The sequence below is a fragment of the Pan troglodytes genome, chromosome 12 (assembly GCF_028858775.2).
Source record: "Pan troglodytes isolate AG18354 chromosome 12, NHGRI_mPanTro3-v2.0_pri, whole genome shotgun sequence".
In the NCBI taxonomy this organism is placed as follows: domain Eukaryota; kingdom Metazoa; phylum Chordata; class Mammalia; order Primates; family Hominidae; genus Pan; species Pan troglodytes.
This window is the reverse complement of record NC_072410.2, coordinates 61,228,549-61,239,339: the sequence shown is the minus strand read 5'-3', so window position 1 is coordinate 61,239,339 and position 10,791 is coordinate 61,228,549. Positions and strand designations below refer to the sequence as shown.

At 41.4% G+C, this 10,791-nt stretch overlaps 1 protein-coding gene across 16 annotated transcripts in view; it reads right to left on the bottom strand.

Moving 5' to 3' along the window:
- Positions 1-1,706: 1,706 nt before the first annotated feature.
- The window catches only part of XPO1 (exportin 1), a 60,656-nt gene continuing 51,571 nt past the window's right edge, over positions 1,707-10,791 (bottom strand). For all 16 annotated transcript variants that reach the window (XM_054678422.2, XM_054678427.2, XM_054678425.2 and 13 more), the window contains 6 exons: positions 9,534-9,728; positions 7,690-7,858; positions 6,712-6,846; positions 6,148-6,307; positions 4,907-5,003; positions 1,707-2,740 (listed from right to left, as the gene is read on the bottom strand). In XM_054678422.2, the coding sequence (XP_054534397.1) occupies positions 2,594-2,740; positions 4,907-5,003; positions 6,148-6,307; positions 6,712-6,846; positions 7,690-7,858; positions 9,534-9,728 (903 nt within the window). In that variant the 3' untranslated portion in view covers positions 1,707-2,593. The remainder of the gene's footprint in view (positions 2,741-4,906; positions 5,004-6,147; positions 6,308-6,711; positions 6,847-7,689; positions 7,859-9,533; positions 9,729-10,791) is intronic.

The following is a 10,791-nucleotide window of genomic DNA, read 5'->3' as shown; positions in this document are numbered from 1 at the left end:
AATCCTTTTTTCCATACACTCCATTTTCTTCTGTTTGGAACTCATGTTTACTTATGGAGTGGTCCTCAAATTTTTAAAAGTTTATATTTTGCATCTTTTTCTCTTTTCCCTCTATTTTTGGGAGATTTCAATTTCTTTTTTTTTTCTTTTTGAGGAGTCTCGCTGTCGCCCAGGCTGGAGTGCAGTGGCGCCGTCTTAGCTCACTGCAAGCTCCGCCTCCCAGGTTCACGCCATTCTCCTGCCTCAGCCTCCCAAGTAGCTGGGACTACAGGCGCCCACCACCATGCCCGGCTAATTTCTTTGTATTTTTAGTAGAGACAGGGTTTCACAGTGTTAGCCAGGATGGTCTCCATCTCTTGACCTCGTGATCCGCCCGCCTTGGCCTTCCAAAGCGCTGGGATTACAGACGTGAGCCACCGCACCTGCCTCTGCAACTCATTTATTTCTGCTATTCTCTAATTTCCAAAATTCTGTTCTCTTCATGTACCTTTACTGTGGTATTGTTTTTCTTGGTTGCAGAAACCTGTCAACTTTTCTAAGGGTACTGGTGATTGATATTTTTGTTTACTTTTGCCTGTGTAGTCTGTTTTCAACTTGCCTGTTTCCATTTTAAAATTCATATTGAGACTGCCCTTAGATGTCTGATAATCCTTAGTTGTCCATTTACACACCCATTATATAAAATGTACAGGGAAGGCCAGGCACGATGGCTCACGCCTATAATCCCAGCACTTTGGGAGGCTGAGGTGGGTGGATCACCTGAGGTCAGGAGTTTGAGACCAGCCTGTCTAAACATGGCAAAACCCCATCTTTAGTAAAAGCACAAACATTAGCTGGTTGCGTTGATGCGTGCCTGCAGCCCCAGCTTCTCTGGAGGCTGAGGCTGGAGAATCGCTTGAATCCGGGAGGCCGAGGTGGTAGTGAGCCGAGATCACGCCACTGCACTCCAGCCTGAGCAACAGAGCAAGATTCTATCACCCCCACCCCCCCACCCCGCAAAAAAAAAAAAAATCAATCTATATCAGAGAGAGAGAGAGAGTCTCACTCTGGCTGGAGTGCAGTGGCACAATCTCAGCTCACAGCAACCTCTCCTTCCCAAATTCAAGAGATTCTCCTGGCTCAGCCTCCCAAGCAGCTGGAACTACAGGCATGTGCCACCACACTTGGCTAATTTTTTTATTTTTTTGTAGAGACAGGGTTTCACTGTGTTGGCCAGGCAGGTCTGGGACTCTTGGCCTCAAGTGATCCGCCCACCTTGGCCTCCCAAAGGGCAGGGATTACAGGTGTGAGCTACCAAGCCTGGCTCCACTCACCCTTTTGAGAAGGCTCATGGCTACTTAGTTTACTTACATTTTTTAAGAATACAATTAGTATTTGTACCAGGTTACATCTGTGTTCTCATTCCAAGGCTAATGTTTATTCTTTGTTACATTTAGATGCTAAGTAGAGTTAGACAAGAAGTGCCCTCTAATCCCAAATAAAGGTAAAATGAGTCAAAATGCCACAGGAGGAATTTGTTTCTTGAGAACAAAAGGTATCTTAGAACATGTTCATTTTACACAAGTGCTGCATTTACTAGGAACAATAACCTTAGAAATCTTGTTTGTAAATCAAGGGGTCCAACTTCATTTAAAATGTTACTTGATGCTTGAACACAAATACCCACTATCATTAATATAGGAATAAATGAGTCAATAAAGGAAAAATAAATGTAAACCAAGTTTATTTTGCTTTTTAAGTAGTGTTCTTAAAGCACTACAGCTTGGTAAACAATGTAAATTAGTATAAGTCATCTCAAAAGCCAGAGTTGTTTTGTTTTGTTTTTTAATGAGTTGTTAAAAAGATGCAGCCTATTCTAACAGGATAAATATTTTTAACCATTTCACTTCGAGTTAATGAAGGCTCACAAATGAGCAACACTCCTCATTGAGGAAAACAAAAAGCTGTTGTCGACAAGCGACAGCACACACACACAAAAACAAAAAGAACTGTGTAAAAATAACTGTGTTCCCATATTTTTGAAGTCGCTTTACAATGGGATGATATGCACATGATCTTGCTGCAATCTTGCCAAAGAGACTTTGTAATACATGTAGTCTAGACAAACGATTCAGTCCAAGAGGTGCTAACTTCAGACAATGCAGCACTATAATCCTTTAAACAACGCAATTTGTTTTACTCATTATCTTTTCTTCTAGGCTGAAATAGACTAGAAAGAAAATGCTCCCTAATTAAAAATTGGTATTGTTTACAGGAAAAATTGTATAATTTTGCATTAGAATTACAAGTATATGTTCAAATCGAATTTGCCTCCTCCCCCCAGCCCAGCCACAAAAATGGGCATGAAGTAAAATTTTTAAAAATGCCTTAATTTTCAACTTCATGCAAACTAAATAAAGATGACCAAAACAAAAGCTTAAACAATGGAAGGATATTTCACAGAAAATTTCTTATACAAAAAAACACATAAGAAAAAGGGCCACTAGGTGACATTTTAATTTACAAATTGGCATCATTTTGGTCGACAAATACCCACATGCTGTTTTCCTCTGCTAACGAGTTGCAGAGAAAAAAAACAGCATGAATTTGGATTTTAATCACACATTTCTTCTGGAATCTCATGTGGATTAAAGATGCCAGGGACAGACATTTGACGTTTATGTTTCTCTTCATCAGCCTGCCGTAGGGCTAGTTCTCTCTCTTCCAAAAACAAATCAGAAGTGTCTTCACCTGCAAATTCCTGTGAAAACAGATAGTTGAAATGTCAATGCAATAAACTTCAACTTGCAAAGAAAGAAATCATAGATGAGCAATTTCCTTTTTAGAGAAGGAATATAAATTATCCATAAAGTGGCTGGGTTTTAAATTATAGGATAGTGACACAGTATACTACATAGCTGGATGAACCTGTTAACTGGTGGGGGGGAAAGATTACAAAAGAAGCATGGGCCCCGGCATGGTGGCTCACGCCTGTAATCCCAACTTTGGGAGGCAGAGACGGGAAGAATACTTGATGTCAGGAGACCACCCTGGCCAACATGGTGAAACCCTGTCATTACTAAAATTAGCCATGCATGGTGGCACAGGCGCCTGTAATCCCAGCTACTTGGAAGGCTGAGGCAGGAGAATCACTTGAACCTGCATGGCGGAGGTTGCAGTGAGCCAAGATCACGCCACTGCTCTCCAGCCTGGGTGATAAAAGCGAGACTGTGCCCCAAAAAAACAAAACAAAAAAACATGGTGTGATACCTTACAGTAAATAGTCTTCAATGTGATTATTATGCATTGTATGCTTCTACCGAAGTATCTCATGCATCCCATCCCCTAAGTACATACACCTACTATGTATTCACACAAATTTTGTTCTCTTTGTGATAGAGTCTTGTTCTGTAGCCCCAGCACACTATCTCAACCTCTTCCTCCAAGGTGCAAGCAATTCTCCTGCCTCAGCCTCCCCAGCAGCTGGGATTACAGGCACCACCACATCTGGCTCATTTTTTGTATTTTTACTAGAGACGTAGTTTCACCATGTTGCCCAGGCTGATCTCAAACTCCCGAGCTCAGACAATCCACCTGTCTCGGCCTCCCAAAGTGCTAGGATTACAGGCATGAGCCACTGCACCCAGACACTTTTTTCTCTTTTGAGAGGCAGTCTTGCTCTGTCACCCAGGCTGGCGTGCAGTGTTATGATCTCAGCTCACTGAAACCTCTGCCTCCCGAGTAGCTGGGACTACAGGCACCTGCCACCAGACCTGGCTAATTTTTGTATTTTTAGTAGAGATGAGGTTTCACCATGTTGGCCGGGCTGATCCTGAACTCCTGACCTCAACTGATCTGTCTGCCTCGGCCTCCCAAAGTGCTGGGATTACAGGTGTGAGCCACTGCGCCCAGCTAAAAATTCTTCATATGCCAAGATACCAAGAAAGATGTTTCTCCTAAGGCTAATTAATAACTGTCATTAAATTTAGTTATATTATCATTGTCTACGTAGCTATCAGTTAACTTTTTTTTTTTTTTTTTGAGATGGAGTTTCACTCTTGTCACCCAGGTTGGAGTGCAATGACGTGATCTCGGCTCACCGCAACCTTTGCCTCGTGGGTTCAAGCAATTCTCTTGCCTCAGCCTCTCAAGTAGCTGCGAATACAGCTGTGCGCCACCACGCCTGGCTAATTTTTGTATTATTAGTAGAGACGGGGGTTTCACCATGTTGGCCGTGCTAGTCTCAAACTCCCGACATCAGGTGACCCACCCACCTTGGCCTCCCAAAGTGCTGGGATTACAGGCATGAGCAACTGCGCCCAGCCTAGGTAACTTTCATTAGTTTTTTAAAAATTGGCTAATATTTTTACAGTAAAAAAAAAAAAAAAAACCTTTGTATTTTGGAGAAAATATTTAAGAGCTAAGAGACTAATTCTTATTCAACAATCATGGATAAACTATTCATCAACTACTTAGGGTTTCACAGTACTTCCAAATTTCTTTAAAGCAAGATGTTCAAAGAAAAACCCTTCCCAAAAAGAATAAAGCACTGTATAACACCAGAAGAAAGACATTCTATGTAGTAACTTTCACAAGTTCCCTCAACTAACAAAATTGGTATAAAATTATAAAAAGAACTACCGTTTTTCTACCCAATATTCCATTATACATTTAAGACTACCTAAAATGAATTACATTAGTAATAAGTTTATCCGAATAACATCTCAAACATATCTATCCTTATTGGACTTTAGTTTTTCACTGTATTACCAGTCTCAGGTTTTTTGATTAGAGAGATTGTGTAAACGTATTATCTTGAAACCCCATTTATTTGGCATGACAAATCAAGTGATAAAAATTCTACAATGTAACATAAAAGTGCTCACATTTACCCCTAATATTTCTGCAAGAGCAAATAAATACATACCTTTATTTGAACTAGGAAATCTCTTAAATGTTCCTTGAAAGCAGGAATATCTTGATTTAAGCTGAAAAGCCCTGTCACAAAGAGCTTTACTTGAGCACTGCAAATCAAAACACAATGATTAAATAATGATTTATTTTTCCCCCGAGACAGAGTATTGCTCTGTCACCAGGCTGGAGTACAGTGGCGTGATCTCTGCTCACTGTAATCTCTGCCTCCCGGGTTCAAGACATTCTCCTGCCTCAGCGTCTCAATAATGTTTTTTTTTTTTAATCAAGAAATTTTTTTTAATTTTTGAGACAGAGTTTTGCTCGTTTACCAGGTTGGAGTGCAATCGCACAATCGCGGCTCACCGCAACCTCTGAAGCTATTCTCCTGCCTCAGCCTCCCAAGTAGCTGGGATTACAGGCATGCACCACCATGCTCGGCTAATTTGTATTTTTAGTAGAGACAGGGTTTCTCCATGTTGGTCAGGCTAATCTCAAACTCCTGACCTCAGGTAATCTGCCCGCCTAGGCCTCCCAAAGTGCTCAGATTACAGGCGTTTGCCACCGTGCCCAGCCTTTTTATTTTTTGAGACAGTCTTGCTCTGTCGCCCACACTGGAGTGCAGTGGCACAATCTCGGCTCACTGCAACCTCTGCCTCCTGGGTTCAAGCAGTTCTCCCCCTCAGCCTCCCAAGTAGCTGGGATTTCAGGCACCCACCACCATGCCCAACTAATTTTTTGTATTTTTAGTAGAAACGGGGTTTCACCATCTTGGCCAGGCTGGTCTTGAACTCCTGACCTTGTGATTTACCCACCTCACCCTCCCAAAGTGTTGGGATTACAGTCATGAGCCACCGTGCGTGGCCCTTTTTTTTTTTTTTTTTTTTTTTGCTTTTTTAAAGAGGCAGGGTCTCACTCTATCACCCAGGCTGGTGTACAGTGGTGCGATCATAGCTCACTGCAGTCTTAAACTCCAGGATGCAAACAACCCTGCGATCATAGCTCACTGCAGTCTTAAACTCCAGGATGCAAACAACCCTCTCGCCTCAGCCTCTCCAACAGCTGGTCCTACAGATGCACACCACTTCTGACTAATTTTTTTGTAGAGACGGGATCTTGTTTTGTTGTCTAGGTTGGTCTCCAACTTTTGGGCCCAAGCAATCCTCCCACCTTAGGCTTCCCAAAGTGCTGGGATTACAGGTGTGAGCCACTGTGCCCGACCAGGAACATTCTACGTTTATTAAAAGGTATATTTACTCTTGTAGGTGAGGGAAGGCCGACTTAAGGAGATTAGCCACATATTCCTGAAGAAAGATTTGGTTGTTAACTGGATTTCCAGGATTTAATGATGTACTTATTTTTCCTTCTTCAACCAAATTAAACATATATGCAAGAATTGATGCATGCATTGTTAAACCTGTTGATAAGAAGAAGATTATTAACTCCAAAATGTAATATAACTATAGATCTTAGCGTTTTTTTTTTTTTTAGACGGAGTCTCGCTCTGTCACCCAAGCTGGAATGCCGTGGCGCGATCTTAGTTCACTGCAACCTCTGCCTCCTGGGTCCAAGCCATTCTCCTGCCTCAGCCTCCCGAGTAGGTGGGATTGCAATCACATGCCACCATGCCTGGTATTTTTATTGTATCTTTTATTTTTTTATGGTATTTTTAGTACAGACAGTTTCACCATGGTGGCCAGGCTGTTCTCGAACTCCTGACCTCATAATCTCCCCGCCTCGACCTCCCAAAGTGCTGGGATTATAGGCGTGAGTCCCTGTGCCCGGCTGGCACTTAACATTTAAATCGTATTAAATTCTTACCAGCAGTATGTGAAGTGTCTGTCACAACAGAAAAGATATGCTGGAGAATATCACAAAAATAAGTTTGATAAAAACTCTGAGCTGCAGCTTCTTCTTGTGCAACATTTTGTAAGAGTGTAAAAAGTATCTGTAAGCCTAAAAGACATAGAATACCAATGGAAAGTTACTACAGACTGACAGCACTCATGATAGTATTTAGCTCTTATCAAAGTATTCTGAATCTAACCCTGTTCTCCCTTTTTTTGGGGATGATGACTAATAATTACTTGCATAAGGTTTCTTAAATTAATAATGGAATACAACTATATCCAATGCTGGCTTACTTATAAATTATAATAAGTTGTGTGAGAGCTAAACTGTGAAGATGTAAAGGCATAAAGATCATATAATGGCCTTTGGAGACTTGCGGGGAAGGGCAGGAGGGGGTGAGGGATAAGACTACACATAAGGTGGAGTTCATACACATGAGGGATAAGACTACGCATAAAGTAGAGTTCATACTGCTCACATGACAGGTGTACCAAAATCTCAGAAATCACCACTGAAGAACTTATTCATGTAACCAAAAACCACCTGTTCCCCAAAAACTATTGAAATAAAAAAAACCTCATGAATATTTTTAAAAAGCCTATGGGAAAAAAATTACAATCTAAGTTATGACTATTACCACCCTTTCACCATTTCTGAAAGCTTAGCTGATTCTATATGAACTTCTACAACATCACTACTCAGTAGAACTTTGTATTACACAAACCAATTATTACTAGGCCGCTCTCCCCATAACTCAATTCTGCCTATGGACTCACTTGGAGTGGAGTGGAACAGTTGATTAAACTGCTTATAGGATTTTCTCAGATGTTCATATATGTAATTCATACACTCAAAACTCTGAACAAGTAATACCTTCCTATGTACAATTAACGATATTTGTATTTTTGGATTGGCAGGCAAATGAATAAAAGAACATCTTTTATTTACCCGTATCTGCGACATTCCTCATAGTATGTTTGAAGGCCCAAATGATGGAATCCAAAACAAGTTTAAACTGTGTAGGTGGAATAGCAAGGAATGCTGGGAAACAATGAGAATTGACAGCCTGAAGTAGTAAGAAAAAGTTCGTTCTGTGTTCAGGATATTCTTCAAAGTCCTAAAAATAAGTGGTGGAAACAAAATAATGTTTCAGTGTCTTTGTTGTGCTAGACAGGAGGGGAAAAGCAAGGCTTAATCCAGTATAAATATTTGGAGTTTTCAATAAACCACAGAAGATAGAATGCCTCCTGAAAGGTAAACCCAGGTAAAATACAATCCACCTCTCACGGAAAATGAAACTGTCCCGTTACACACATGAGTTATCAAATTGAAGGAGAAAGACAACCTTTTTAATAGAGAACTCATCAAAACCATTATTACCATAAGACTACTACTATCACTTTTGTTTTTAATTTGAAACCACCACTACAGATTACAAAAAAATTTAAGTTACCGTGTAAATGTGTCCACTTAACATATCTTTTATCTCTTTTTTCTTTTTTTTTTTTAAACAGTCTCACTCTGTCACCCAGGCTGGAGTGCAGTGGCACAATCTCGGCTGACTGCAACCTCCGCCTCCTGGGTTCAAGCGATTCTCCTGCCTCAGCCTCCCGAGTAGCTGGGACTACAGGCATGTGGCACCATGCCCAGCTAATTTTTTTTTTTTTTTAAGACAGAGTCTTGCTCTGTCACGCAGGCTGGAGTGCGTGGCGTGATCCTGGCTCACTGCAAGCTCCGCCTCCCGGGTTCACGCCATTCTCCTGCCTCAGCCTCTCCGAGTAGCTGGGACTACAGGCGCCCACCACCACACCCGGATAATTTTTTGTATTTTTAGTAGAGACAGGGTTTCACCATGGTCTCCATCTCCTGACCTCGTGATCTGCCCACCTCGGCCTCCCAAAGTGCTGGGATTACAAGCGTGAGCCATGGCACCCAGCCTAATTTTTGTTTTTGAGTAGAGATGGGGTTTCACCATGTTGGTCAGGCTGGTCTTGAAATCCTGACCTCAGGTGATCCACCGGCCTCGGCCTCTCAAAGTGTTGGGATTACAGGCGTTGAGCCACCACGCCTGGCCATTTTTGTATTTTTAATAGAGATGGGGTTTTGCCACGTTAGGCAGGCTGGTCTTGAACTCCCGACCTCAGGTCATCCGCCCGCCTTGGCCTTCTGAAGTGCTGGGATTACAGGTGTAAGCCACCACGCCCAGCCTATTTTCTCTTGTTAACACATTTTTCAGTTTCTTATAAGCATATACTACACTTTTATAATTGAAACATGCAGACTTACTTTCTCATTTATTCAAACCAATTAATACAACTACGTTCATAAAAGGATGCCCCGACCTATGAGGTTTCAATAAATGCTACATACCATGTGAATGCTAAAATCTGTTTTCCATATTTACTTTTTACCAATCAAGATTCTGTGTAGTAAATTCTTCTTCTTGGAGTGCAGTGGCGCAATCTCAGCTCACTGCCACCTTGAACTCCCAGGCTCAAGTGACCCCCCCACTTCAGCCTTTCGAGTAGTTGGGACTACCGGCGCATGCCACCATGACTGGTTACTTTTTGAACTTTTTGTAGAGATGAAGTCTCACTATATTGCCCAGGTTGGTTTCAAACTCCTGGGAAGTAAGTTCTTGAAAACCAAGAAAGTATTTCCCTAATATACAAGTTTAAATATTTAAACTCCAGGGCATTAAAATTATGTTATATCCACAGACATACTTTAGCTTTCAAGAATTAAGGCTATCCTGCAGAATTTCCCCCTTACATAACTGAAATATTACACACCTTATTTATCATATTCAATGTGCATTCAAAAACAGCATCAAATATTTGAGGTATTTCAGCTGTTATATGTCCCCCTAACTTGTTGACAATTATGGCCATAGTACTAAGCACTTCTGGTTCTCTAGCAGCTGGGACATTTCTCTGATAATCAATGAGAACTGCATCCAACAGAGGGGGAACAAAATTTTCAGCGACCTGTTGGGGAGGGAAAAAAAAGTTATGTTTTAATTTAGGTACATGGTGACTATTTTAAACAACAAGGTTATTCCTGTCTATGAGATGTAGCATGATCATCTACTGAAAACAGGAAAATCTTGTGTTTGTATTAGGGTTTCCTACGTTAAAACAGTTTTTAGCAAAAGAAAGCAGGAAATCACAATGGGTTGGGAAGTCTCATGGACACACTGTCATTCAAGACTTTTTTTTTTTGAGACAGTCTCACTGTCACTCAGACCAGAGTGCAGTGGCAAATCTCTGCTCACTGCAACCTCCACCTCCCAGGTTCAAGCAATTCTTGTGCCTCAGTCTCCTGAGTAGCTGGGACTATAGGTATAGCACCATGCCCAGCTACAAAACTCTTACAATAAGAAAAGTGACGCTCAAAATTCAGTGGGTGTCTCCAAGTTAGGTGGCAGAATCAGGATTCTACGTATACTGTATATGTAAGATGGCAGCAAGCGAGCCCTCAATAATGTCTTTTTATTTTTGAGACGGAGTCTTGCTCTGTCACCCAAGCTGGAGTGCAGTGGTGCCATCTCGGCTCACTGCAAGCTCCGCCTCCAGGTTCGCGCCATTCTCCTGCCTCAGCCTATCGAGTAGCTAGGAGTACAGGCACCTGCCACCACGCCCAGCTAATTTTTTGTATTTTTAGTAGAGACGGGGTGTTTCACCGTGTTAGCCAGGATGGTCTTGATTTCCTGACCTCGTGATCCACCCAACCCAGACTAATGTTTTAATCTAATGAATGCTAACTGGTGAGTATTTTCACAAGCAGAAATAACATCAATCAATTACTCTCAGAAAATAAGAAAGACTATGGATTTCTATTATTTTTTTGAAACTGAATCTTGCCATGTTGCCTAAACTGGACTTGAGCTGGGGTGATTCTCCTGCCTTACCCTCCCTGGTGGTTGGGATTACAGGTGCATGCTACAATGCCCAGTAAGATTTTCATGATTCTAAGTAAACTGAGTTATACTTAAAGAGTAACTTCTTGTTCTTTTTTTTTTTTTTTTGAGACGAAGTTTCCCACTTGTGG